Here is a 25,984-nt window from a genome sequence, read left to right on the forward strand (position 1 = left end):
ACCAGTTTTATTCTTACTGGAAAGATTCTGTTTTCCTCATGTAAAAGCTCTTTGAAATAAATAATCATAGAATCAGAGACCGGTTTGGGTTGGAAGGGACCTTAAAGCTCATCCAGTTCCAACACCTTCCACTAGACCAGGTTGCTCTAACCCCCATCCAACCTGGCCTTAAACACTGTCAGGGATGGGGCAGCCACAGCTTCTCCGGGCAACAACGTTTTTCTGGGCAAGGTTTTCAACCTGACAGTTTAAATTCTTTAAGTATTATTTCATATTATTTAATTTTATATCTATGTTTTTCTACTTTCTGGTCAAATTTGAACAGCAGCAGTTTCTGAAAGGCTATACTCCATTTTACATACTGCACACTTCTGCATGAATGCTCTCTGACTGGGCTGTTTCTTGAATAAAGGAACTTATATAACTAGAGAAAACTAAAAATCTGCATTTAGCAATTGTTCATTTAGCAAATTCAGCACTCTATTTTAAAAGAAAGTTGAAGTGTGAGCTTTACACAAAACAGTAGTTTATTCAAATGTTTAGTAGTTTCTGAAGCCACCGGCAATATATTTAGAAAACCTAATACTGAATTAAAATTTGTTTTTAAAAAATTAAAATATTAATAACCAATACTTAAATATCCTTATCATTTAAAAGTATATTATTTTGTCCTTTTTGATGAAATATTTACCACAAAGTGTATGTTTTGTATAATCCTATCATCAGATTAATCTCAAAGCAAACAGAACACATGAAACTCTCTTAAAAGAATTGTTAAATATGAAATTGGCTACTTGGCACATATTCAAAATTAACAGTTTACAGAAAAACAAAAAAAAAATGCATTTAACTCCAAAAACCTCAGAAGAACTTGCATGCAAATGCTCCTAAAATGAACTGGATATCCTATTTAATGGAGTATATACAGCATATAGTACTAATCTACAATAAGCCATTAAAAACTATTTATCAAAACAATAAATATATATTCAATTGTGGATATAATACCACAGTATCAATCTTATCTTGTCAGTATTTAAAATAGGAGAAGACAACTTACGGGTACAATTCTGAAAGCTGCTTAGCTATGTTATAAGCTGTGGGGTCCCTGTCCAGTGCATATATTGTGATGTTGCTTGCTTTCTCTAGAAGAGCTGTAGTGTGACCACCGGCTCCAAACGTCATGTCAAGGAAATGCTGCTGAATGAGAGAGACAACACCTTTACCTTTCAACCACAATAATAATAATAATAAATGTTTGTTGATTTAAAGCTTCTTTTGCTGATTTCCTTACATGGAGGAAAATCTACCATTCAACAGAGTCATGGTGCAGGAAGTCTCAACAGGAAGAAAGGAGAAGCAGAAGGGAAGCTGAGATAAAAATTCTGGAAAGGTGAATACTAGTCTTCTGGCTATGTGCTTTCTGTAGGCTCATTCTAAGGGTTTCTGTGGTCAGAGTCCATATGACCAAGAGGCTTTGTTCCTGAAACTTTCATAAGAAACAATGACTTGGGAAACAGTCATCGCCCCTGAACCAAGGAACTTTGACTCCATAAACAGGAGAACCAAGAAAATTAGGTAGAACTTAATGCTGGTTGAAGTCTTTACCTGTAAAATAGCAGGACTGTTTCTTGAAGCTGTCCCATGCACCTTTCTCCTTTGGCCTTTGCTAAGTATGACAACACTCAACAGCTTTAAAGGCAAGAATGATACTGTTAACAGAAATAACTGGCTCTTCACTTAGCAATTAAGAGGTTGCATGACTGCAGTTCCACTTCTAAAATATTTCCTTTCATATTCCTAAAAAAGTATCTATAACTCTGTACCATAGGGAAAACATACTGAAGTTTAGAAAGCAACAGAATTTTATTGTTTTATAACTACATTTAAAACCAAAGTAGAAATGTGACTAAATAGAATTTTCTCTAGTCTCTGCATCTCTGAATTGCCATATATCTTTCCTCTCAGTTCATTTAAATGACCTCCCTTGATTAGGGGAAACAGCAGACTCCACGCAAGCTAAACTGGAATAGCGGAATTCTCCACACCCTTCAGTACGTGTTTCTGGTTGGACTTTTTCTAGATCCTCAAAATACTTTTTGTGTGTGAAACAGTTTTTGAAGACCACTTAAGAAGTGCAATCATATTAGATAGAAATTAATGTGAACTAAACTTAAGTCTATACACCCTAAAGTAAGCACCTACACACCTAAAGGTAAGCACTTTTTAAGGGAAACTTTGTTACTTATCTCTTGAAAGAATTAAGACTCAACCATAAAATCCCTTTGGATAAAAACAGAAATTCAAAGGCAATGAAGACAGACACAAACATTTTTCAAGAAACAGGTTTTAAAGAACATAAATAAAGGCTTTTTAATGGAAATCCTATCATAAAAAACCTGAATATTTATGAGAAGAATAATAATACAACTCTAATGTGGTTATGAGTGCAAGTTATGATCCTTTCAAATACTTAGGTTGTCACAATTTAATTTCTTTGTGTTATACCTTCATTTTTCCTAAACCTATGCTCTAAAAGCAGAACTTTCCTAAAGTATTTCACAAAGAAAAAAAAATTTAGTTGGCTCATCATCCAATATTAAATTGCACCACTCATACAAAGAAATAAAGAATGACAGAGATTATTTTTTAAGCAGTAGAAGACAAAATTACATTACAGAGGATATTATATTCATATTATATAAATGCGCCCACTATTTAATTAAGGATTCTGATTTATCTTCTGCCATAAACCCAAAGTATATTCAGTGAAACCAATTTACAAGCACAAAAATGAAACAGTCAAAAAAGTATGGGTATTTTTTAAAAGACAGCTAACCACAAGAATTTAACTAGGTTCTGAAAATACATACACTAAAAATTCCAAGTACTGATAACATACTTTGTCTATAAGTTCTGACATTATCACTGTTGATCAGATTCAGAGAACCTATCTCATGACAGAGGCTTCATTCAGTATAGGTTTTTTTTACACTGTACTATTACTTCTGCTAACCTTGTAAAAATCCAGTATTGGCTATTAAGTGGACTATTAATTACAAAAATTTCTGTTCTCTCTCCTAAATGAAAATTACTAACAGAAAAGTGTAGTTGTTACCTCTGAATCTAGCATGTTAATTTTAACATGAAATCTACAAAACATGCAATTCCTCTTACATTACTCTTAAAATTTCCAAGAAATGTCTGATATTCTACAATTTCTACTCAAGCTATTTCCACTTAATTCTTACCAGAAGTAAGGTAGATGAGCAATAAACAGATATTTCACTTTTATCTTCCATTTCTGTAGATAAAACCCTTCCAGAAAATGTGAGACAACAGTAGAAAATTAAAACCACCTTTTTGTTTTTTGCATAAGATTAGTCCACTTGGAAATGTGGTCACATCAGTCTCAAGTGTTAATCAGGATTGCATTTATTCTGCAACAACATAAAACAATCAAAACCAAAATTACATCATAATTCCTCTTGCAAAAAGTGAGTTTAATCAACATGAGTAACATCTTCTGTGTTGGGTTTAGTTGTCTCACCTGTTCTCACACACATCTATCTGCCTTTGTTTTCACCAATTCCAACTTTGATAAGTTTTCAGCTTGGTAAACCCCTTATACATAATGAATACTAATGAACCATACAGCAGATCTTATAAATAAACTAAAAATAAATGTTAGTAGTGCAATAAGTGCTTGTAGAAAGAAGAATAGAAAGGATAAAGCTCACTGTACCATGATAGTGACAAGCTCTGAATATTGTGACAGCATCAAAGTTTCCTTTAAGAATTCATGCAAGTATTCACTGTGAATAAACACATGCTCACCAAATTATACTGCCCTTTCTGGAAGAACCAACACAAACCAACCAAACCTTTAAGCAACAGCAGAAAATTGTAATGTGATCTTTAAACTGGGAGCACTACACAGAAGAGGATTCAGCTCTGATTTGAGCACAAGTGGCTGCAGGAGTGAATACACAGCACTGGATCAAATACTGCATCATCAGCATCAACAGAATAGACTAAAGCAGTTTTGGCCTCTTAGCAAACCCAGTTAAGGCTACATTAAGTATATTTTGATATAGGCCTGTAAAGTAGTGCTTCCATGGAAAATCTCTGAACTGCACAGCTATACATGCCTGAACTAGCAAGCAAGTACTCATACAGATACCTCGCAATCTACCTGTTCCACTCAAAAGCAACACTTTCCACCTAGAACCTAAATGAATAAATAAATTAAAACACCTTAAGCTATCAAATAATTTTATTATTAACAACCATTTTGGAGCATTGATCACATTTTCAATAACCCACTTTACTATACTGCTTCATAATATGGCTTTTATACATTCCATTCATCTTTCATGCCTTAAATAAAAGATGCTCCAGTTTTTCTTCCTTTTTCTCCTTTGTCTAGTAGTTTTTAATCAAATAAAATTAAATGACATTTTATCGTCCTGGTCCTATAAATACCGGAAAAGATTATTACATGAATTCCTCCTGCAGTGAGTCACTGTTCCATTGTTAAGTTATGATAGCCCCATCAGAGTTCCCTTTGAGAATTTTCTAATCAGTTTGTGACTGTGCGTTTTAGAAACCATTTCACTCCTTCATAACATACAGACAGAAACAAACAAAAACTTTATAGTCTTCATTTTACAACTAGCTCTAAGATCGAGACAAAAAAAGTTCATCTTCCTCATTTTTGTATACAAGACTTCTCACTGACAAGCTACTGTCTAATGCATACCTTTTAGGTACTTCATTTTTCTATGACTTAAGTAATCTGTAATTCTGCTGTGATTATGCTCCACAGCTAAAAAGGTTACTCCACCATAGCTGGTAGCCTTTACAATTATTTTTCCTTTACTATGTAGTAAAAAGAGACTGCAGAACTTACACAAAATTGCCACTCAAACACAATGCAAACTGAAACTACAGGAGACTAACTTTAAAACATGTTGTCATGGGTTCAGCCATAGCAGCCATTTTTCTCCTTCTTGTAACTGGTGCAGTGCTGTGTTTTGACTTCTGGGCTGGGAACAGTTGCTTGATAGCGAGCATTTTTTGAGGTACTGCTCGGGTGTTTTTGTTCAAGGCCTTTTCTGAGCAAGTGCTCTGCCGGGGAGGAGGGGAGGCCAGGAGGAAGGAGAGACAAGACACCTGCCCCAGGCTAGCCAATGAGGTATTCCATACCATAGCACATCATGCCCAGGATGCAACTGGGAGAGGGAGCTGGAAGGGTGGAGCTCTGGGGGGAAATGGAGGAGGTAGCACGCCGTGCTCGGCGGGGCAGGGTCGAGTGAGTTATGGGTCGGTGGCTGGTGGGGTGTTGTATTCTTTTTGCTTGTTATTGGCTTTATCATTATTATTTGTAGTAGTAATGGCAGTAGTGATTTGTGTTATGCCTTAGCAATTAAACCATTCTTATCTCAAGCCGTGGGGGCCACATTCTTTGGATTCTCCTTCCGAACTCTCCGGGAGTGGGGGGAGCAAGGGGGGGAGTGAGTGAGCGTACTGTGCGGATTTGGTTTAAACCACGACACATGTAAATCACCAGTTTTGTCATTAGCTCCAGTAATTTCTAGTCTCTGCTTGCTTTCTTTATTAAATACAAGAACTTTGCCATGCTCTTAAAGTAATTTGATCCTTTAATGTGAAACTTTATTTTCTGCTACTAGCCTTAATTCTTTCAAGCACTTGATGGTGGTCAGCTGATCTCTCACTAAGCATTTTTTCTTTCTCTTGCAACCCTGACATAGCCTCAAATAGGTCTGTGACAAACTGTACAAAAATCTCAATGTTCAAGACATACTGAGTTGGAATATAGTACAGGAAGGAGCATGCAAAACAGTCTTCTATCACTGGTCTTTTCCACCATTGCCCATATGACAGACTTCTGTTTACCTTTTGGTCTAGACAAACTTTGTCTCAGCTTCTTCATGCTTCTTAAACAACACTCAAGGATCATTATTATGCTGTGATTAACTAATGCACATAAAGCATTCCATATGGCTCTTTCCAACATACAATATTAATTCCTTCTAAAAATCAAGAGCCTCCTATGCCCAAAAAATGACCTTGTACTGCATTATTTTTCTTCAATATCCACTTCTTCTATTAAAAACCCCCAAACTATATTGCTAATGACCATCCTCTTGGCCTTCCGCAAGCGCTATCACCTGAAACACCCTAACCCCAAATTTACGAAGGAAAAAAAATCCAAACAAAAAAACCCACCAAAACTTATCAATCCCAAATCAATCTTCCTGGGAAAATGCAGTTCCTTCCTCCAGCCCTGTTTCTCACTTCCTCCAAATACTTAACACACACTCACAGAAGGGACAACTGTACAGTTACTCCCCTCGGATGCTCCTGAATTACATTGTTGGTGTTTTTCTCTTCTTGTATAAAGAAACCTTTAAGTGGCAGTCATTCAAGTACAGCAGGATAATGTACTGAGAGCAACATTTTGCAGTACCCCTTAGAGTACATTTCTTAGAGTATCCTCTTCACAAATTAAATGTTCATCAGACCCATCAAACACACCATGAGGAAACCACTTAGAATGCAATGAAGACAGCTATCATGCCAGTCAAACAGAGCAGCAAGCAGCCATGGAAAGAAAAACTGGTACTACCTATATGACAATGCATAATCTCTATACAATATAGAAGCAACTCACCTTGTAATTTGCAATATATGTATCAAAAATTGTTCAAATTTACTTTTAAGAGGAAAATGTTATTCAGTAGTAACCCAAAATAAGGGAGAATCCTAATTAGTCATGGGGAATAAACAGGAGGAGTTAGAAGTCTGTGTGTGGTCTAAAGGTTCTGATCTAGTGGCAATTACAGACACGGTGGGACAGCTCACATGACTGGAATGTGCTCATGGATGGCTATGTCCTTTTTAGGAAAGATAGGTCAGCAAAGTGAGGTGGGAGTTGCTCTTTATGTGACAGAGCAACTAGAATGTATTGAATTCTGTCCAGAGGCAGATGAGGAGAAAGTGGAATGTCTGTGGGTACGAATTAAGGGACAGACTGGTATGGGTGATACAGTTGTGGGAGTCTATTATAGACCTCCTGATCAGGACGAAGGAGTTGATGAGGCTTTCTACAGGCAACTGAAAGCAGCCTCGCGACTACATGCCTTAGTCCTCATGGGGGATTTTAACTACCCCAATATTTGCTGGAAGACTCACACAGCCAATCATTCACAGTCTAGGAGGTTCCTCCACTGCACTGATGGTAACTTCTTAATGCAAATGGTGGACAAACCAACTAGGAGAGGAGCGCTGCTAGATTTAGTACTCACCAACAAGGAGGGTCTGGTTGAAGTGGTGATGGTCAATGGCAGCCTTGGCTGCAGTGACCATGAGATGGTGGAGTTTAGGATCCTGTGTGGGAGGAATAGAATACCTAGCAAGGCCACAGTTCTGGATTTCCAAAGGGCCAACTTTGGCCTGTTCAATCAACTGCTAAGGGAAATCCCATGGGAAAGGGTACTAGGCGGTAAAGGGGCTCATGGTAGTTGCTCAGCATTCAAGGACCTCTGATCCAAGCTCAGGATCAGAGCATCCCAATGGGTAGGAAATCAAGTAAGGGATCTAGGAGACCAGCGTGGTTAAACAAGGAGCTGCTGGGCCAACTCAAGTGGAAAAGGAGAATCTATGGATTATGGAAAGAGGGGCTGGCCACTTGGGAGGAATATAGGACAGTTGTTAGAGGATGTAGGGAGGCAATTAGGACAGTTAAGGCCTTCTTGGAAATTAATCTTGCTAGTCAGGTTAAGGACAATAGAAAGGGCTTCTTCAAATACATAGCAAATAAAACTAGCACAAGAGGCAATATAGGCCCAATGTTGAACGACATGGGTGCCCTGAAGACAGAGGATATAAAGAAGGCAGAGGTGCTGAATGCTTTCTTTGCCTCTGTCTTTACTCCTGCAGACTCTCCCCGGGGGCCCCAGATTCCTGTAGCCCCAGAAGGAGTCAGGACAAAGGAGGAGTTTGCTTTGGTAGATTAGGATTGGGTTAGGGATCAGCTGTGCAATCTGGACATCTATAAATTGATGGGTCTGGATGGAATACACCCACGGGTGCTGAGGGAGCTGGCGGAGGTCATTGGTAGGCCACTCTCCATCATCTTTGGTAAGTTGTGGGAAACGGGAGAGGTGCTTAAGGACTGGAAGATGGCAAATGTCACACCAGTCTATAAGAAGGGCAAGAAGGAGGACCCGGGTAATTATAGACCGGTCAGCCTTACTTCAGTCCCTGGAAAGGTGATGGAACAACTTATTCTTGACTCCATCTCTAGGCATATCAAGGATGAGGGGGTTATTAAGAACAGCCAACATGGTTTTATGAGGGGGAAAGTCATGTTTGACCAACCTTACAGCCTTCTATGAGGAAGTGACTAGGTGGAGGGATGATGGTAGAGCGGTAGATGTGGTTTTTCTTGATTTCAGTAAGGCATTTGATACTGTCTCCCACAGCATTCTCATAGATAAGCTAAGGAAGTGTGGGCTTGATGATCAGGTAGTGAGGTGGATCAAGAACTGGTTGAAAGGAAGAAGGCAGAGAGTTGTGGTCAATGGGGCAGAATCTAGCTGGAGGTCTGTGACCAGTGGAGTCCCTCAGGGGTCGGTGCTGGGACCAGTGCTGATTAATATTTTCATCAACGACCTGGATGAGGGAACTGAGTGTACCCTCAGCAAGTTCGCTGATGACACTAAACTGGGAGGAGTGGCTGACACACCAGAAGGCTGTGCTCCCATTCAGCGAGACCTGGACAGGCTGGAGAGTTGGATGAGGATAAACTTGATGAAATTCAACAAGGGCAAGTGTAGAGTCTTGCATCTGGGGAAGAACAACCCCATGTACCAGTACAGGTTGGGGGTTGACCTGCTGGAAAGGAGTGAAGGGGGAAGGGACCTGGGGGTCCTAATGGACAGGAGGATGACCATGAGCCAGCAATGTGCCCTTGTGGCCAAGAAGGCAAATGGCATCCTAGGGTGCATTAGAAAGGCTGTGGTTAGTAGGGCAAGAGAGGTTCTCCTCCCCCTCTACTCTGTCTTGGTGAGGCCGCGTCTGGAATATTTCATCCACGTCTGGGCCCCTCAGTTCAAGAAGGACAGGGAATTGCTTGAAAGTGTCTAGCACAGAGCCACAAAGATGATTAAGGGAGAGGAACACCTCCCTTATGAGGAGAGGCTGAGGGAGTTGGGTCTCTTTAGCTTAGAGAAGAGGAGACTGAGGGGTGACCTCATCAGTGTTTACCAAGTATGTAAAGGGTGGGTGTCAGGATGATGGAGCTAGGCTTTTTTCAGTGATATCCAGTGATAGGACAAGGGGCAATGGGTGTAAACTGGAGCATAGGAGGTTCCACGTTAACATCAGGAAGAACTTCTTTACTGTAAGAGTGACAGAGCACTGGAACAGGTTGCCCAGGGGGTTTGTGGAGTCTCCTACATTGGAAATATTGAAGGCCCGCCTGGACAAGTTCCTGTGTGATGTACTCTAGGTTACCCTGCTCTTGCATGGTGGTTGGACTGGATGATCTTTTGAGGTCCCTTCCAACCCTTGGGATTCTGTGATTCTTTCAGGTATCAGAAGGACATACACCCTGACTGGCAAAAAAACAAGTCAAGAATCTTGCTGATCCTGGAATAGAAAACAACATGAATGTAAAGTTTAAAATATGAGCAGAAGAAAAATTAGCTTGGAAACCCTACAAACTTGGAAAGTACCTTACCAATACCGTACATGAATACTATTTTCAGTGATACATGCCCAATGGAGAGCTTCCCACCCAAAACTGAGCTTCACAAATGATAAACTAGAATCACAGAACCTTCCAGTGGGAGTTAAAGAAACATATCCAAAATCCCTGCTGCCATGGCAGAGAACACAACTTGTCCCCACAGCCCCTCACCCTCCATGTTCAGTCTTCCAGAATAAAAGTCAGGAGTTAGAGAGAATAACAATTACGAAATCAGCATCTTTTCAGTGCTATCATAATATATTTGCTTTGAAAGTAAATGGTACTCTCTGCACTTTTTTACAGGCTTAAAAAAAAATAATAAAAAATTACCATAATGCCAATTTATTTGAAACGAACTTTGTGAAGAAAAAGGAAAGAACAGCTATCCAGCACTCAAACTAGGCTTTCTCCCTTTTCAACTCTGTAGAAGAACAGAAAATGCTTGGTATCTACTGTTGAAGAACAAAAAAAACCACAAAGACTCATGAAATTGAGGCATCAAATATCAAAATAACAATCCTTCTTGACCTACTGTTATACTGGATATTCTAACAATAAGTTCATAAAAATAAATGGTTATGGAATTAGAGCAATAGCTTATTTTGACGTTACTAAAGCCACTATCCATAAGCATAATCCAAGCCAATCAAGACTAGGTCATGGCACTTCTCTCTTTGCTTTCACTGATCCTTCTTAGTGGAATGACAAGCCAGTATTTGTCACAATAATGTAGTTTCTATATTTGAAATATGTACTAGTGTTTTCTTGTAAATGCGGAGAAGGTCAAACTACTAGTACGCTTGTATTTTGAACAGAGATGTTTGTTAAGGCTAACAATATTTCATTTATCACTGCATCACCAGGCACTGTTGGTAGGTATCAAAGTACTTTTATTTCTATCTATTCCATCGCTTGGTGGAAAAAAAAATTCCCAGGAGCAAAAAAGTAGTATCATAAACAAAAGAATCAACACATTGCTAGATGCTTTTTGCTTCTTCATCCTCCTGGTGTTTCTGTGATGATTCATGCTCTTTAAACTTGTCTGAATTTCCTTGTTATTCACAACAGAAATCGCTCATTGTCACAACACAACTTATCTTCCACCCTGCTGTATTTTTAAAATATCAGCTCTAAGTGCACTGAAGTATAAATATACCTGACCTCTTGTTCAAACATCTTGACTTTGCCACAGCTTACCATTTGAATACACTATAATACAACTATTTCACATACATGTAAGGAGAATAACAAACTGAGTTGAAGTGGGGAGCAGTGACAAGGAACTCTATAGGAATCATTTGCTAGCAATGTTGGTTTTTTTTTAAAGAAATAGTTTATCTGCTGTGTGCTTTTATTTCCATATTTTTCACAACTAATCACTGCAAAGGTAGGAATTAATATATACATTTAAAAAATAACTACTGGCGTACATACAGGTTATTGTTTGGGTACATATTCTAAGGTCCACAGTAGGAAAAGGCAAAATCCCTTCTCAATTCTTTAGACTTCTCCTTCCCTTCTGCAAAACTCAAAATTCATCAGCTCAAAACTGACTGCTGGCCTTTGTTAATACCAACCTCCTTGAAGCTACAGTTTCAATAAGCAAACAGAAAATTAATCAGAAGTACAAAAGTGATGCTAAGGAGGAAAACTATATACATACTAAAATGTATTTCCTTCCAGCTTCTAAAAGTAGGAACTCTGTTCTACCACAACACAACACAGAACTTACACTTTCTACAGAAGAGGATGGTGATTCGCCACAGAGACTGCAAATCCTGTTCCAGCCAATGGATTTAACCAGGAATGCCCAAGATCCCAAATGGGCTTTTCTTAGGAGACAGCAGGCAACACTGCTTTAAGGAGGCAACCTTCCCAAAACCACATCCATCCTCTATAGAGAATTATAACACATTAAGATTGGTATGCACTGAATGAATGGAAACCTCAGGTGCAAATAGATCTATTCTGACCCCCACAAACTATCACTGAGAACACCACCAGTAAATACTGATATATATATATACATTTCTAGCTGCATGAAGAATTATGATTTGAAAAAATTAGTATTTCACAAAACTGACTAATTTTAGAACAGTTCTGCTTTGCAGTCTCCTTCCGAGACAGTACTAGTAATTGATGAGAGCAAATAAATATGGCTCATCATCTTCCACCTCATTTTCTGAATTTCAACAAAAGACCAATTACCTCTTCAGTGTATGAGCAAGTATTTTTCCTCCCAAAATACATTTGATCAGTATGACACAAGACAGGAGAAATGGTTCTGTTGCTCTCAAATCTATGATATTCACCAGAATTACAAACATTTCATACAGGCCTTTCTAATGGCAGTTCTGACATTCTTTGGTATACAGTAAAAAAGTATCAGTACTTGTACATTGTTGAGGTTTTTCTTCAGTTACATTTTTTAATTCAACAAAATGTTTTACAGTAAGAGATTACTGTGATGGTCCTCATAAAAACCAGAAATTTATGGTCGTATTCAAGTGCCTTAATTTTAAGGTAATCTTACAAGTGAATCAAGAAACAGAAATCTATCCAGGAAAGAAAAAACAATTCTATCCTACTTGAAATAAACCTCCCATGTTGCAACATGCAGCACTATAGTACATACTATTTTTCTGCTCCTAAAATTATAATTAATTTCTTTCTGAATACTCTTTTTAATGCACAGGAGAAACAGAGAGCCTTTACAGATGACCCTTCTCATTGGTACATGCATACCAACGAACAGTAAGAAATATATAAAAATACTGAATATATATATATATAATTCATAGTCGTAGCTTCCTAATTGATAAAATTACACTAATCCGTTTTGTCCAAATTAACTTAAAAGTTAAGTTAAAACCCTTTTGTTTTGCAAATATTAAACTATGTATGTACATGCATTCTACACTGCATAACGAAAATTAACTCAGGTGGCAGAAGCTGGACAAGCACCTGCCATGGAGCTCCAAAGGTTAGCTTGCCCTCGTCCCTTAACATGGCAAGGGGATAGTTCCATATAAACCAGTTAAGCTATTACTGGGACCAACACAGTGTATTTCCACACTACCAAAACCACATTATACATATTCCATATTATAGAATGTGATTTTTAATTAACAAAACCTATAATTATTCTGAGATAAAATTATGTTCCAACTCTGATGCTTTCATAAGAAACTGAATGGATGGAAACAAAATCTGTTCTATGCAGCTATTCTAGATGAATGCAGAAAAGTTTTGGTTTGACTGTTTTTCTTCACAGCAGTATTTGATCCAAACCCTATTTACTGCTGAAATTGTTCACAAACAGAAGGAGATAAACAGTACATTTCTCCTACCTTCTTCCTCCATGTCACCTTCTTAGCATGCACTACTCAAGCCTATGAGTAACATTTCCACAAACTGTTGATTTTTAATCAAATTATGGCAGTGCAGATATTATCGCATACAACTCTCAAAACACGGTCATGTTAAAAATACTGGCTTGGTATGCTAAATACAGTAATGGAAAGGGCAAACTCACCATATTTTCGTATTCCTTGGAATTTTTACATTACAGGAAAAAAAAAACCAACCAAAACAAATCATTTCACCTGAACACCTACGTATTTAACATTTGCACTTCTCATAGCACTTGACTTTAATCCACTAAATATATTCTGTCAATATTTTTTTATGCTAAAGCAAACAACCATTGTGTCATCTTCCTTCACACATGGTCACAGAAATTTTAAGATAAGCACATCTGCAAAGAACAGCAAAACTTCTAACATGAGCCTACAAGATATTATTTGAGGTACACACAGAAAACTGTTCTGCAGCTCATCATGTTCAAAGCCACATGTCAGCATCTACTGGAGTCGTTTTGATATATCATGTTTATGACGAAGTATAATGAAAAAAATAAATTTAGGACTGTCTTTCCTAACCACATGTACTGAACAACACAGTCCGGAAAATGGTAACAACCAGCCAGAAGCAAAACTTTCATTTTGGAAGAATTTAGAAGGCACTACTGAGGTATAACTTTGCCAGAGTCAAAAAGAAAGTAATTTCACATCTCTTGCATAGAGTTTATTTCATGTATTGCTTTGCATTTTAACCTATTCTTACCATGATTTATGAACAAATTACAATGATCACTGTGTGCAGCAAATGAAAGAATATAGTTTAAAAGGAGCTTTGAACTCTTTGCCTTAGGTCGCTGTGAACATATTTACATAATAGAAAGAAAAGTGTTTCTTTAAAAACTTATTTAGAAACAAAGAAACAAAGTTGTAAATTTGCACATGGATAAAGTCAGTTACACCATCTCAGTTCCACAGAACAATCCAAAACGTCGGCACTGACTTTGGAACTTTTTATTATGGTAACAATCTATTCAAAAGACACTAATGGAAGTGGGATCACTTTTCAGCTGAAAGACATATGGAGACTTTTTCCTGTCAACTGAAGTTCATGGCTGCACTCAATTTACTACTCTGATCAGACTAACATGCTTAAAGTCCTAAAACATGTAATAATCTCACAAATGCTCTCCCATCATTAGATAATAATTATGTAGCTTTGTTACATTACAAATAATAAACTCATAACTGTTTTTCTGTAATTGTGCCATTATATGAAAATAACCTCATGCAAACATATGTTCAATTTTGTTTTGAGCTTAACACAGGAAAAAAAAAATAAAAGAGAAAATACACAAACAAATTCTAACAAAACCCCATGGCAGTCTCCAGCAGAAAAAAAATCTTGAAAAATTATGTATTTTTATTATTCACCTTTGCCTGAAGTTTAAGCACAAGACCGTAAGTTACGTGTAGCTACTAATTCAACTGTATTATGAATGGAAGTTGTTGTTGTTAAGAAGAGTAACTTACCTTCAACATCAAAAACTATAGTCATCCAAACTCTATTGCTACTTTTCTCTTTGTAGTATTTTTCCATATAATATTCCCTAATGGTTAACTCATGGATATTTCAAGAAAAGTTACATGTTATCCAATACATTGTTATTATTCTAGAAAAGAAGGTTGAAAGACAGTGATCTGAGAAAAATCTCCCATTTGGTTTTGACATTATTCATACAATAAGCTTATTAACATTTTTTCCAGTAACTAACTCAGCAAGCTCTCTCCTTCTCTGAGCTAGTCCTTAATTTCACTCTTCGCAACTCAGATCTGAACATATTAAAAAGAGGTTTCTGAAACTCACCATCCAAAGGTTAACGCTTTAATTATATATACAGAAACCCAAAGTAACACGGCATTTGTGATCTGTTAGGAAACATTAGCTCTGAAACATCATGAAGCACTACGTTTTCTACAGACTATGCAAACAGAAGTTCAATTTTATAAGAAAGGTACAAGGAAAAAAAAAAAAAAAACAAAGCAAAAATATCCCCAACCATAATATTTTGCATGCTCCCTCCCAAGACAAATCCACACTATTATCCTACTGGATAAAACTGGAAACACACTATGTTTATTTACATACTCTGAACAATGTTACAGAATCATAGAGTGGTTTGGGTAGGAAAGGACCCTTCCAACTAGACCACACTGCTCCAAGCCCCATCCAGCCTGGCCTTGAACACTCACAGAATTGAAGTCTTAGTCATAGTATGCAAAGGCCACAGTGTCATCCTTTGGTCCCTTCATTTGTCATTACCAGCTATTTCAATTGTTCAAAACTGAAGCGTGCTCTGGGGTGCTTTTTTACTTTTTAGCACTCCCCATGGAACTGGACAGAAGCAAGTCAATATGATTAACAGAACTGATTTTGTTCTTTAGGATACTGAAGCTCAGCTGACTTGCGAATTGAACATATACTCTATAGCTATTTCTCTTTACTTTTTTTAAAAAAAGTTTATAAAGCAAAATTAGGGTATTCATATTTCCATATTTCACCAGGATTAATAGACAATATTGTCCTCCAGCTGCACTATGCTATGTGTTTTTTCTCAAAGACAGCAGTGCTTAAGAACTGTGGGCTGGGGGCACGTTCAGTAAAACATGACATATTACCAGCTTTCCTTCTGATATTAGTGAACCCAGGCTCTGTTACTTCAGCTCTAGGATCAGTATTTCTTTGAAAAGGTCATACCTGCCAACTATCTGCTTCCTGCTCAGGATATGAACAGTTCAGGACAAAGCTGGAAAGGAATACAACGCAGAGTTGTCAAAAGTACCCTGTAATTTAGATTCTTTTCTATTTGCAGACTGTTGGGTTGATGAGCAAAATAAATCATTAGAAGCAGAGTTTGAGCAACTGGGCAAAGATTTATACCCTTATCACACCAGTTCACTTTAACCTATGAAGCACCATTTGCTTCCGTAACACAGGCAAGTCGAACATCATGCTGACAATGCCTCATTTAGATACTGCAAGAATGTAGGCTAAGTGTTATCAAAAGGGATATTCCACTTAGAGGCATAGACCACTGCAGAGGATGCACTGTCAAGGGACTGTCTGTAGCAACAAAACACTGTGCTGTAGGCTAGCATACCCTAAAAACCACATCGATATAGGCATCTCCAGACCTTGGCTGATGCTATGTACCTTGCACCAGATGCTAATCAGGTCTGCTAACATTATGATGTATTAAAAGATTTTACATGCCATGTTATAATACTATTTCTGCATATGTCATTTTTGTATTGTGTTGATCAACCAGACCTTGTTCCAGTCATTTCAAGATTTACTAGTATCTAAGCAAATCACATAAATGTCTATATGAACAGAGACTCACCAGAAATCACATTCAGGGATTAGACCATCAGCCTTGTTTACAATGCTTTTTAGAAAGAGAAATGTGCTGTCTCAAATTCCTACTTTATATTACAGCAATATTTGCAGCATAGCAACAATATTAGTAAAGTTTATCCTTACGATTCATGAAAACAGTCATTGCTAAACAGAGGTAAGCTTCTGCTCGCTTCAGTCTTACAACAGACAGCCTAAAGCCAATAAAAATATTTTCTGTAAATCATTTGGTTCCAACACATTTAAGTGTCCTTTCTAGAAATCTTACATTACTTTTAGCAGAAATAATTTCCACCTGAAGAGGGAAACAGTCAAATGTGAAGTGGCAAGGGAAGATGAGACACTGCTACTGAGAATGCAGGTTACATTAATCATCTTTTCATGAAATTAATACAGTATTTTGGGAACAGGGTAGAATTCAGTCATGCTTTTATGAAATACTAAAAAAATATTCACAAATAGTTGATTCATTTTTTCCTTTTATATTCAAATATCTCAGAGTTATTTACAATGAGAGATTTCTTAAAAAATACTTTTGTAATTTTTTAGGATGTTTTACAGCAATTGTTTTACATAGTGTGAAAAATCCCTATGGAATTACTTACCAAGTGAGTGACTATCTTACTGTAGCTAAACATAGCTGCTCTAAACCAAGCAACAAACACCAAACATTTTTCAGTAATTAGAAACGCAGTGCTACTAAACTTCATAGAGCAGAGAAGATTTAATGACCTCCAACACACCGTAACTGGAGATGCTCATATTCTCATTTAGTATGCAGGTACAATACACTAATACATAATTAAAGAACAGGCAGTTACTGATTTATATTTATGTGAGATCAGCTTTACAAAAAGGAACATCTGAAGAAGACTCACAGGCAATTAAAACCAGATTAATTTCCTACCACATATGAGTGCAAACTCCTAGCGAGAACAGTAAGACTTATCATTTACTTTAATACTCTTTATTACATTAATACAGCAATCAAAACATAATACAGACCCTAAGAAAAATCCTGCTACTCACCACCAGCAAAAATAATTAGCATAAAAACCTAGTAGAACTATACCATTTTCACATAATTCATTTATTACAGAAGGCACCCACTCTGCCCTTCAGAGCATATCATTGAACACCAGGAACTTACAACCTCCTATAGAAGCTCTTCATGCAACTGGTTTGATAGTAGTGTAAGAAATCTTAATCAGCAACATGTAATTATAGCAATAAAACATGCTTAAAGCGTTGACATAAGTGATTGAAAAAACATGTATCCACAATGTAGTCTGAACAAATATCTCTTTACTTCCTTTTTAAGGCAAAAAACATTCTCAATTGCATATTTTAATATAATGTGCCATGCTGGAAATGACTGAATACAATGTCATCACTAAATAAAGCAATTTCTCTTTTTGGGGAGGTATTATTTTTAAAGACAAGATGTTCAGCTGTCGATTCCAAAAAGAATAGAGGAGTGCTAAGAACATAATAAACTACATTTTATATTGAAGTTGTTAAACTAACTGAGTGCATTTCAACATAACAGTATAGCCAGCCAAAAGCTGGAAGAGACAAATTCTTCTATTTCTGACAACACTCTCTTCAAAGTAAGTACTACCTGTGGCAGTATGTTACAAAATGAGGAGCTGGTTTAGCCTACCACTTTTAGCTCTCATTGGCTAAAAAAAATGAAGCATAGATAGACCATGTCTAACTTTACCTATATTATTGTATGTAACAGTAGCTGAATCAACCAGTTTTAATATAGCATTAGTCTGAAACACAAATGGGAACAATGCTACTCAAAACGCTACTCTCCATGTAAAAAAATGCTTCATAAATCCCTGCAAATACATAGAAAATAAGAGAGCTTTTATCACAAGAAGACAGACTGTTAATACAGGAAGCTTTCTTGCTCCCCTTTGTCTATTATTTATTGCCTGCAAACAAATTGGTTTACTCAGTTTTGCTATAATCACGCTTGTATGCCACAATCATTTATTAGAGGCCAAAGGAATTACCATTAGCACAGCTCATTTGGTTTATGTACTGTACACACATACAATACAGTTCCTTTGAAAAGAACTTCTTATCTAACAAGACAAGATCAAACGAGTGTGACAACAGTAAGAAAGGCCATACAGATAACAGTAACAATTCCATGTAATTACATAGATTAGTAGTCATCTCCCTCTGAGCAAAGCAATTAAACACATGTTTATCTTGAGACATAGTTTCACTTACCTCCAAAAGACTATTTATGCGTTTAATGTTATGAGCATCGCCTAGAGTGCTTAGCTGGCTCCACATCAACACGCACAACTAGATGGGGCTGTTAGTTTCACAATTGCTAGCTTCATCCTGCATTTCTATCCAAAAGTTAGTTGCACAAGAAAAAAAAAATTAAAAGGCAATTATAACTTTGAATCCTCTCTTCCCCAAGCAGAACCTGAGCTACCAAAACTCTTCTTGGATCTAGCTCTCTACACATTCCATCCTGTTGAGCTCCTCAAGACATAAATGCACAGTTAACTACCCTTTTCCTACTGCCTGCTGTTGCACACACAAGCTTGCACTGTCCTGTATATAGCAAATCTGATAATAAGGTGCCAATACACCAGAGCAGCAGAGTTACAGAGGAGGGTGGCAGCACAAACTGGAACCACCAGCATCTCAGAAATTGTACCAAAATTCACCAAAAAAAAGGCAAATTCAAGCACTACTGGTAAAATGGAAATGGGTCACAAAAATCACATAGGTAGAGTTGAATAACAATAAAGGCAATTTGGAACTTTGATGAAGGTTTATTTATTAGACCCCATCCAACTCCTAATATCTCAGCTGTCTGAGCTTTTCTGAGAGCAATGCAAAAGACAGACATGTTTGTCACTATAGCACACAATCATGACTGTCAAACTCATTTGGAAACTCATATGGAAAGTCATTTCCATAAGAAGAATGCATAGGTCCACTTTTCCTAGCAGGATAGTATTTTATATCCATTTTGTGGAATAGCTCCTTTAAGGACGCTGGACAATAATCTAGTTCTGAAACGCTGAGGAGCAGTATTACATCCACAAGAATCTGAAGTATATACTTCACTGAGTCCATTTTGACAGTCTTTCATTTCTGACACTTCAAATAAACCCATTAATCAGCATTTTCTGTTATAAGTAAAAATTTGGCAAAAACGTCATGCAGGATTTTAAAATACCACTAACCTATTTCAATAGGTTAAATTTAAAAATAACCTATTTCAAAAAGAAAGCAAGGGTTTTTTTTCTATTCTCCAATCCCATTCTGCTTCCTACAAGATATCTGAATTATACATTTCACAACAGAAAACAGTTTGAAGGTCGATTTTAATATGATGCCTGCCTTATTGATATTTTCTGCAGAAAGCATTAAAATGTTTGATTTATAATGTGGAATAAAGACTGGAGAACCTACTTCCTGTTGCTATATTAAGCAGTCCTCAAGTTTTGAATGGCATCAACTGGTGAATAACAGGCAAGAAAACTGGACCAAGTCTCATTACCAGCTTCCTTTACAGGACACACCATGGAAGGGAGGTAGCCAGTCAGTGTCACAGGTATGTCTACACTATGAAGAATTACTGGCGATTCTGCCCAAGAAGTCATGTCACATTACCAAAAAATTCATATCCTATATCACCCCAAACTCTTAAAAGTTACTTTCTACAGCATCAGTGATCAAAAATTTCATTCTTAAGTAGCTGCACAATAGCTGCTCAAGTGAGAGCAGAACAGACAGATTTCATCCTACTTTATCTATCTGCTATACTCTATTCTATCTGCTTCTATTCTAACCGGTAAAAAAGCATGTCACAACACAGGATAAGAAACTACAAATTTCTTCTAGAAAATACAATCAATTTGGTACACCTTCAATTAAAAAAAAAAAAACAGAGAAAATAACTAATTATGAAACTTCCGTAAGAACAAAGACCACAAATCTCCACACTCCAATAACACGGAAAATGTGCCTCACTTAGATGAAGAGAAGGCACTTACAGACACTGCAAACAGAAGTATTCTGTGTGGGATACAGCAGTAAAGTCCATGAAGTAAGAGGTAAGCACAAATACATTCTCCCAGCTAAGAATATAAAAGGTCAAAACACAACATCTCTAAACATAACTCCAATGTAAGCCTGTTGAACTCTTAAAAGATCACCAGATACAGAATCTTTGCACAAACAGGTTAACACACACATAAAAAAAAAAAACCCTCACACCACACAACTTGTAATTGCCACCAAAGAAAAACATTAACAAAATTGACTGGGTCGGTCAACACCAGAGGATCTGCCAACAGGGCTGGCCCAGACCAGTCAGAACTTTTACATAATGTAGAGGGGGACAAAGTTCCTGTGGCACACATAAAGAATTTGCTGGGGAAGACAGTCGGGGTTATTCCTGCTTCAGGTAAAGGCACACCCAATCATGGAATTGCTATTGCTCAGAGACCTGGATATACTTGGTGGGTAATGTGGGAAGATGGGGAAGTCTGATATTTACCTCAAGGGGATTTGATTTTAGGGGAAAACAGCCAATGAACTCAATTATATGCTGTTGTCTGCTATGAAGCACTTTTATAGCCCACCAACGACATCTTCAGGTCACCAGCGACTGGCCCTGACTTCCTTCCGACCATCATCCCAACAAAGAATGAACCTTGATGAAACCAGACAAGCTCAGCAGTGATCAGACGAGTTCCGCAGTGTCATCAGCAGGCAACAATCCAGCACTGCACACTGTCTCTCCTGCTCTGAAAGACTGTTACAAAAGATGGAGCCTGACATCATGGATTGGATGAACACCAAAGTTTTTGGTTGTTGCTCAGCAATGTCTACTCTGACCAAGGACTTTTATGTCTCATGCTCTGCCAGGGAGGAGGGGAAGTCAGGAGGAAGCAGAGACAGGCCACCTGACCCAAACTAACCAAAGGGGTATTCCATACCACAGCACATCATGCCCACTATATAAACTGGGGGCAGTTACCTGGAGGGGCTAGATTGCTGCTCAGGTCAAGCTGGGTATCGGTCAGCGGGTGTTGAGCAATTGTATTCTCTTCCCTTGTTATTTCCCTTATCATTATTATTATTGGTGGCAGCAGTAGTGGTTTTGTGTTATACCTTAATTACTGGACTGTTCTTATCTCAACCCATAGGATTTACATTCTTTCAATTCTCCACTCATCCCTCTAGGATCCGGAGGAGGAAGAACAGGAGGAGTGATCGAGTGGCTGTGTGGTTCTGAGTTACTGGCTAGACTTAAACCACGACAAATGCAATGGGTATTTACACCAAATCTTGTCAACAGAGAAATGTTCTGCTGAATGTCACCAATAAAAGTAAGAAATAAAAGACATTTACCACGTAAATCTCTTCCAAAAGGAACGTAATTTTTAGCCTTTCTGCTCTTTCAGCACTAAGAAGTTCATCATGACCCAGAAGTGTGCACATGCAGCCCAGAAACCAACTGCATGCTGGGCTGCATCCCCAGAGCATGAGCAGAAGGTTGAGGGAGAGGATCTGCCCCTCTACTGTGCTCTGGGGAGACTCCCCTTCAGTTCTGCATCCAGCTCTGGGGCCACAACACAAGAGGGACGTGGAACTGTTGAAGTGAGTCCAGAGGAGGCCACAGAGATGCTACAAGGGCTGGAACAGCTCTGCTCTGGAGATGGGCTGAGAGAGCTGAGCTTGTTCAGCCTGGAGAAGGCTCCACGGAGACCTTAGAGCAGCTTCCAGTGATTAAAGGGGCTACAAGAAACCTGGAGAGGGGCTTTTTACAAGGCCATGTAGTAACACGAAAAAGGGCAATGGCTTTAACCTGAAAGAGGGGAAATTTAGATTAGGACATTAGGAAGAAGTACTTTACTTGCGAGGGTCATGAGGCCCTGGCACAGGTTGCACAGAGAAGCTGTGGCTGCCCCATCCCTGGCAGTGCTCAAGGCCAGGCTGGATGGGGCTTGGAGCAGCCTGGTCTAGTGGAAGGTGTCCCTGTGCATGCAAGGCAGTTGGAACTAGATGAGCTTTTAGGTCACTTCCAACCCAAACCATTCTATGCTTCTCTGAACATTTGCTCCAATTTAACCACAGCCATGAAAATCTAGTAGGTTTCAAAATAGATTTTGTGACTGCTTCCAGAAAGAATAGAAAGCACATGTTCCATGTTCCACATAGGTCAGTAGTACTGCAAACAAGCAAACAAATAAATAAATAAATAACCCACTACACACAACACTCCATTTTCATGTTCACTGCTGTAGACAGAAGAATATGAACCCGTGACAGGAGATGATCAGCAATTTTCTAGAACATACACTATAAGAATCCAGTTGCAATTGAAAAACAAGAGTGAAGTTTATCCCCAGCTGCTCTGATTAAAGCAGAGGGAAACAAAAAAACAGAACAGCTGATGAAAACTTATTCAGTATGAAAGTCAATGCACAGCGTGATTCACCTTGTCACATCAACTGAGTGTATTCACTACAGTTATCCTTCAACCCCACAATCTCCTTAACCTGGATATGACTGTATATGCAACCATCTCTAGAATAAAAAAGGTTGTGAAGCATGACAGGTACATAGACATGGCATGTTCTTACCAGATAGGCACGGCTGGCCATGACATGCAAGCCTCAGGTGCTTTACTGAGCACTAGTAATGCAGAATGCCTGACCAAAAACAATGGCATTACCATTATTTATAATTATTTACACCCTTTTACACATAATGTATTTCATCAAAATTATCATTCAGACATTTCTAAACATAGTTTGATAAGGTAACTAGCAACTGTGAGCTTCATCTCCTAAAATAACAGTATGGATACATTTTCTTGTGATCAAGAACCACTGTTCTACACAGCTTTTAGGACTTGCTTAGAATAATTGCATGGTTAATTTTGAATCTGCCCCTTTTATTCCACTCTTTTAATATTTATGTATTTTCATATACAACTCAAATACAAAAATCCTAATGTAAGCAACCTGACTTGCTGAGAAAAAATATTTATCCTAAACCACTTATGAAAATTCTTTACAAAACCATAAAAAAAAACGCACACACCTGAGAGTAACTTTCCAAATGTACTTCTTGCACTGTTTGTTAATTTAATTATTATAGGCTTCAAAATTATTTTAAAATTGGTATCTTAATTGTTTCATGCCCACTAGGTGTCAAAATTTATCTTCTGGATTTTTTTTAATGCCAGCTCTCTCAGGTTCTAAGCACTTACTCTTGCCCACTCAGAGTCGGGTCAACAAGACAGAATTTTTGCATAACATTTGCTGAAATCAAGTCTTAAAACTCATTATGCTCTTACCAGAAGCCAAGAGACTAACAAATACTTCCAAGACTGGTGTTTCTGACACCACTGGCTTTGGGTTTTTTTTCCCCCTTACCTGCCTAGAGGAAAGACCTACTCTGATAGAAATTTTGTACAACATTTGTAAAAATAGTCCATGTATGTATCAGAACAAGGCAACACTATTGGCTGTAACATGCAATATGTCAAGGCTCACAGAACACAATCTCTAAATATTTTACTGAGATGTTTGATGAAATTAGAGGAAAATTAACAGGTATCACCATTAATTGCTTGCTTGTTATAAAGAAAGCATTGTCCCACACTATTAAAAAGACATGACTTCTTAGCGTCATATTTCCTCTACCTAAATATTTCCTCTACCTAATGCAAATGAAAATCCTCCTACTTGTGGGATATTCCAGACTTCTGTACCAAGATGCAGAAATCCCATTCATAGGTCAGAAATCTCACTGCTGCTTCTTCAGTACTCCAACTTACAACAGACCAATTCTGCCCAGCAATAACCTAAGAAAAATAAGTTTGAAGTGCTTCAACTCCCAAAAATGTAGGTACAAATGGTGTGTGGGAAACAGGATGAGAGCAAATAGGAATCTATCACCACTTCCAACCCTATAACCAAGATTACATGAGCAACAATGTAGTTGGTCATGTGATCTCCCTCTTCCAAGGAAGAGCTATTAATACTTTACAAAGGAATCATTTCATACAACTTTATCATTGAAGATACTACTACTGCTGTTACTGTACAAACAACAATGTGACAATTCCCATATTACTGAGTTCAAAATCCAAGCTGCAAGTCTCCACCACAGAAATCTTCACTTAAACTTTCTGCAAAGAACAAGAAATGTTTAGCTGAAATGGAAGATTTTTATCTGACTTCATTCTACCTAGAAATTAAATACCTCCAAGTAGAATTTTTTTCCTCAGCAACTGTTTAGGCAGGTAGAAGCTTTGCTTTAAATCTTTACTGCTTTTTTTTTCAAATGGAAAAGATGCTTTGAAATATGCTGCATTAATGATTTTATTGCTTGTTGCTAGGACAAATATTTTGGGAACCATGGTCAAAATATCTAAACATATCTAAATATGTTCACAAAGTGAAGTAATAGAATAAATACCTACATGAAAAAGTTAAACCATAAACCTGTTTTAAAATGTAGGCTTTTAAAACACTTGACATTATATGAAAAACCAAATTAATAGGTATTTCGACAGAGAGTAAGTACAATTTCGAAAAAAGGAAGAAAAGCTAGAAAAGGAACTGGATAAAATCAGGACAGGAAAAATACATGTAGAAAATCCCACAGAAAGGAAGAAGGCTTGCATCCTAAGAGAAAGTTGGTGTAAGGGAAACCGACAATCCAGAAAACCAAGAAAGTCACATTCAAAGAACAAATTTCAGAGATAAGTGAATGATTGTTTCAGGAGAGAACAGGACCCCTTCCATCATTGCTGCTTTATATGAAATTGAGCTTAGATGAAGACAAGAACAGAGGAAATGTGGAAAAGGAGTCCCTTAGGACACATCTCTCTGGTCCAATACGACATCCTAAGGCTCCAGCAATTTTCTGCGGAGGACTATTAACTTTGCTTTTATACATCTGTAGCAGATGGTATGATTCACTTACCTCAAAATACAAGAGGTCAGGGAACTTGATGATATTATCAGGCATCAAGTTAGAACAAATAAAAAAAAAGTCCCTTTCATGCAAATATTGAAACTATGGATATCACATTGAAGGGAGAGGGCTAATATTTAACACCTTTCTTAGAGAGATTAAACTGGGAAAAAAGACTACGCTAGTGATATCACACAAATACAACTCTTTGTTTTTTTCCTTCCAGGTTGCTCCAAGCCCCATATGACTCAGCCTTGAACACTGCAAAGGACAGGGCAGCCACAGCTTTCTCTGGAAACCTGTGCCAGTGTCTCACCACTCTCATAGTGAAGAATTCCTTCCCAAGGTTTAACCAAAACCTCCCCTCTTTCAGTTTAAAGCCATTCCCCCTTGTTTTGCCACTACAGACCCTTGTCAAAAGTCCTTCCCCAGATTTTTTGTAGACTT

The 25,984-nt window shown here is 37.7% G+C and overlaps 1 protein-coding gene across 7 annotated transcripts in view; it reads right to left on the bottom strand.

The window, feature by feature from the left end:
* The window catches only part of METTL15 (methyltransferase 15, mitochondrial 12S rRNA N4-cytidine), a 94,771-nt gene that overhangs the window by 50,959 nt on the left and 17,828 nt on the right, over window positions 1–25,984 (bottom strand). For 2 of the 7 annotated variants that reach the window (XM_031050470.2, XM_013129446.3), the window contains exon 3: window positions 1,061–1,197. In XM_031050470.2, coding sequence (XP_030906330.2) covers window positions 1,061–1,197 — 137 coding nt within the window. Of the gene's footprint in view, window positions 1–1,060; window positions 1,201–1,608; window positions 1,693–3,251; window positions 3,441–25,984 lie in introns of all 7 variants that reach the window. The other 5 variants (XM_031050469.2, XM_031050468.2, XM_031050465.2 and 2 more) reach the window with 5 other exon arrangements.

This window comes from Melopsittacus undulatus, chromosome 8, assembly GCF_012275295.1.
Source record: "Melopsittacus undulatus isolate bMelUnd1 chromosome 8, bMelUnd1.mat.Z, whole genome shotgun sequence".
In the NCBI taxonomy this organism is placed as follows: domain Eukaryota; kingdom Metazoa; phylum Chordata; class Aves; order Psittaciformes; family Psittaculidae; genus Melopsittacus; species Melopsittacus undulatus.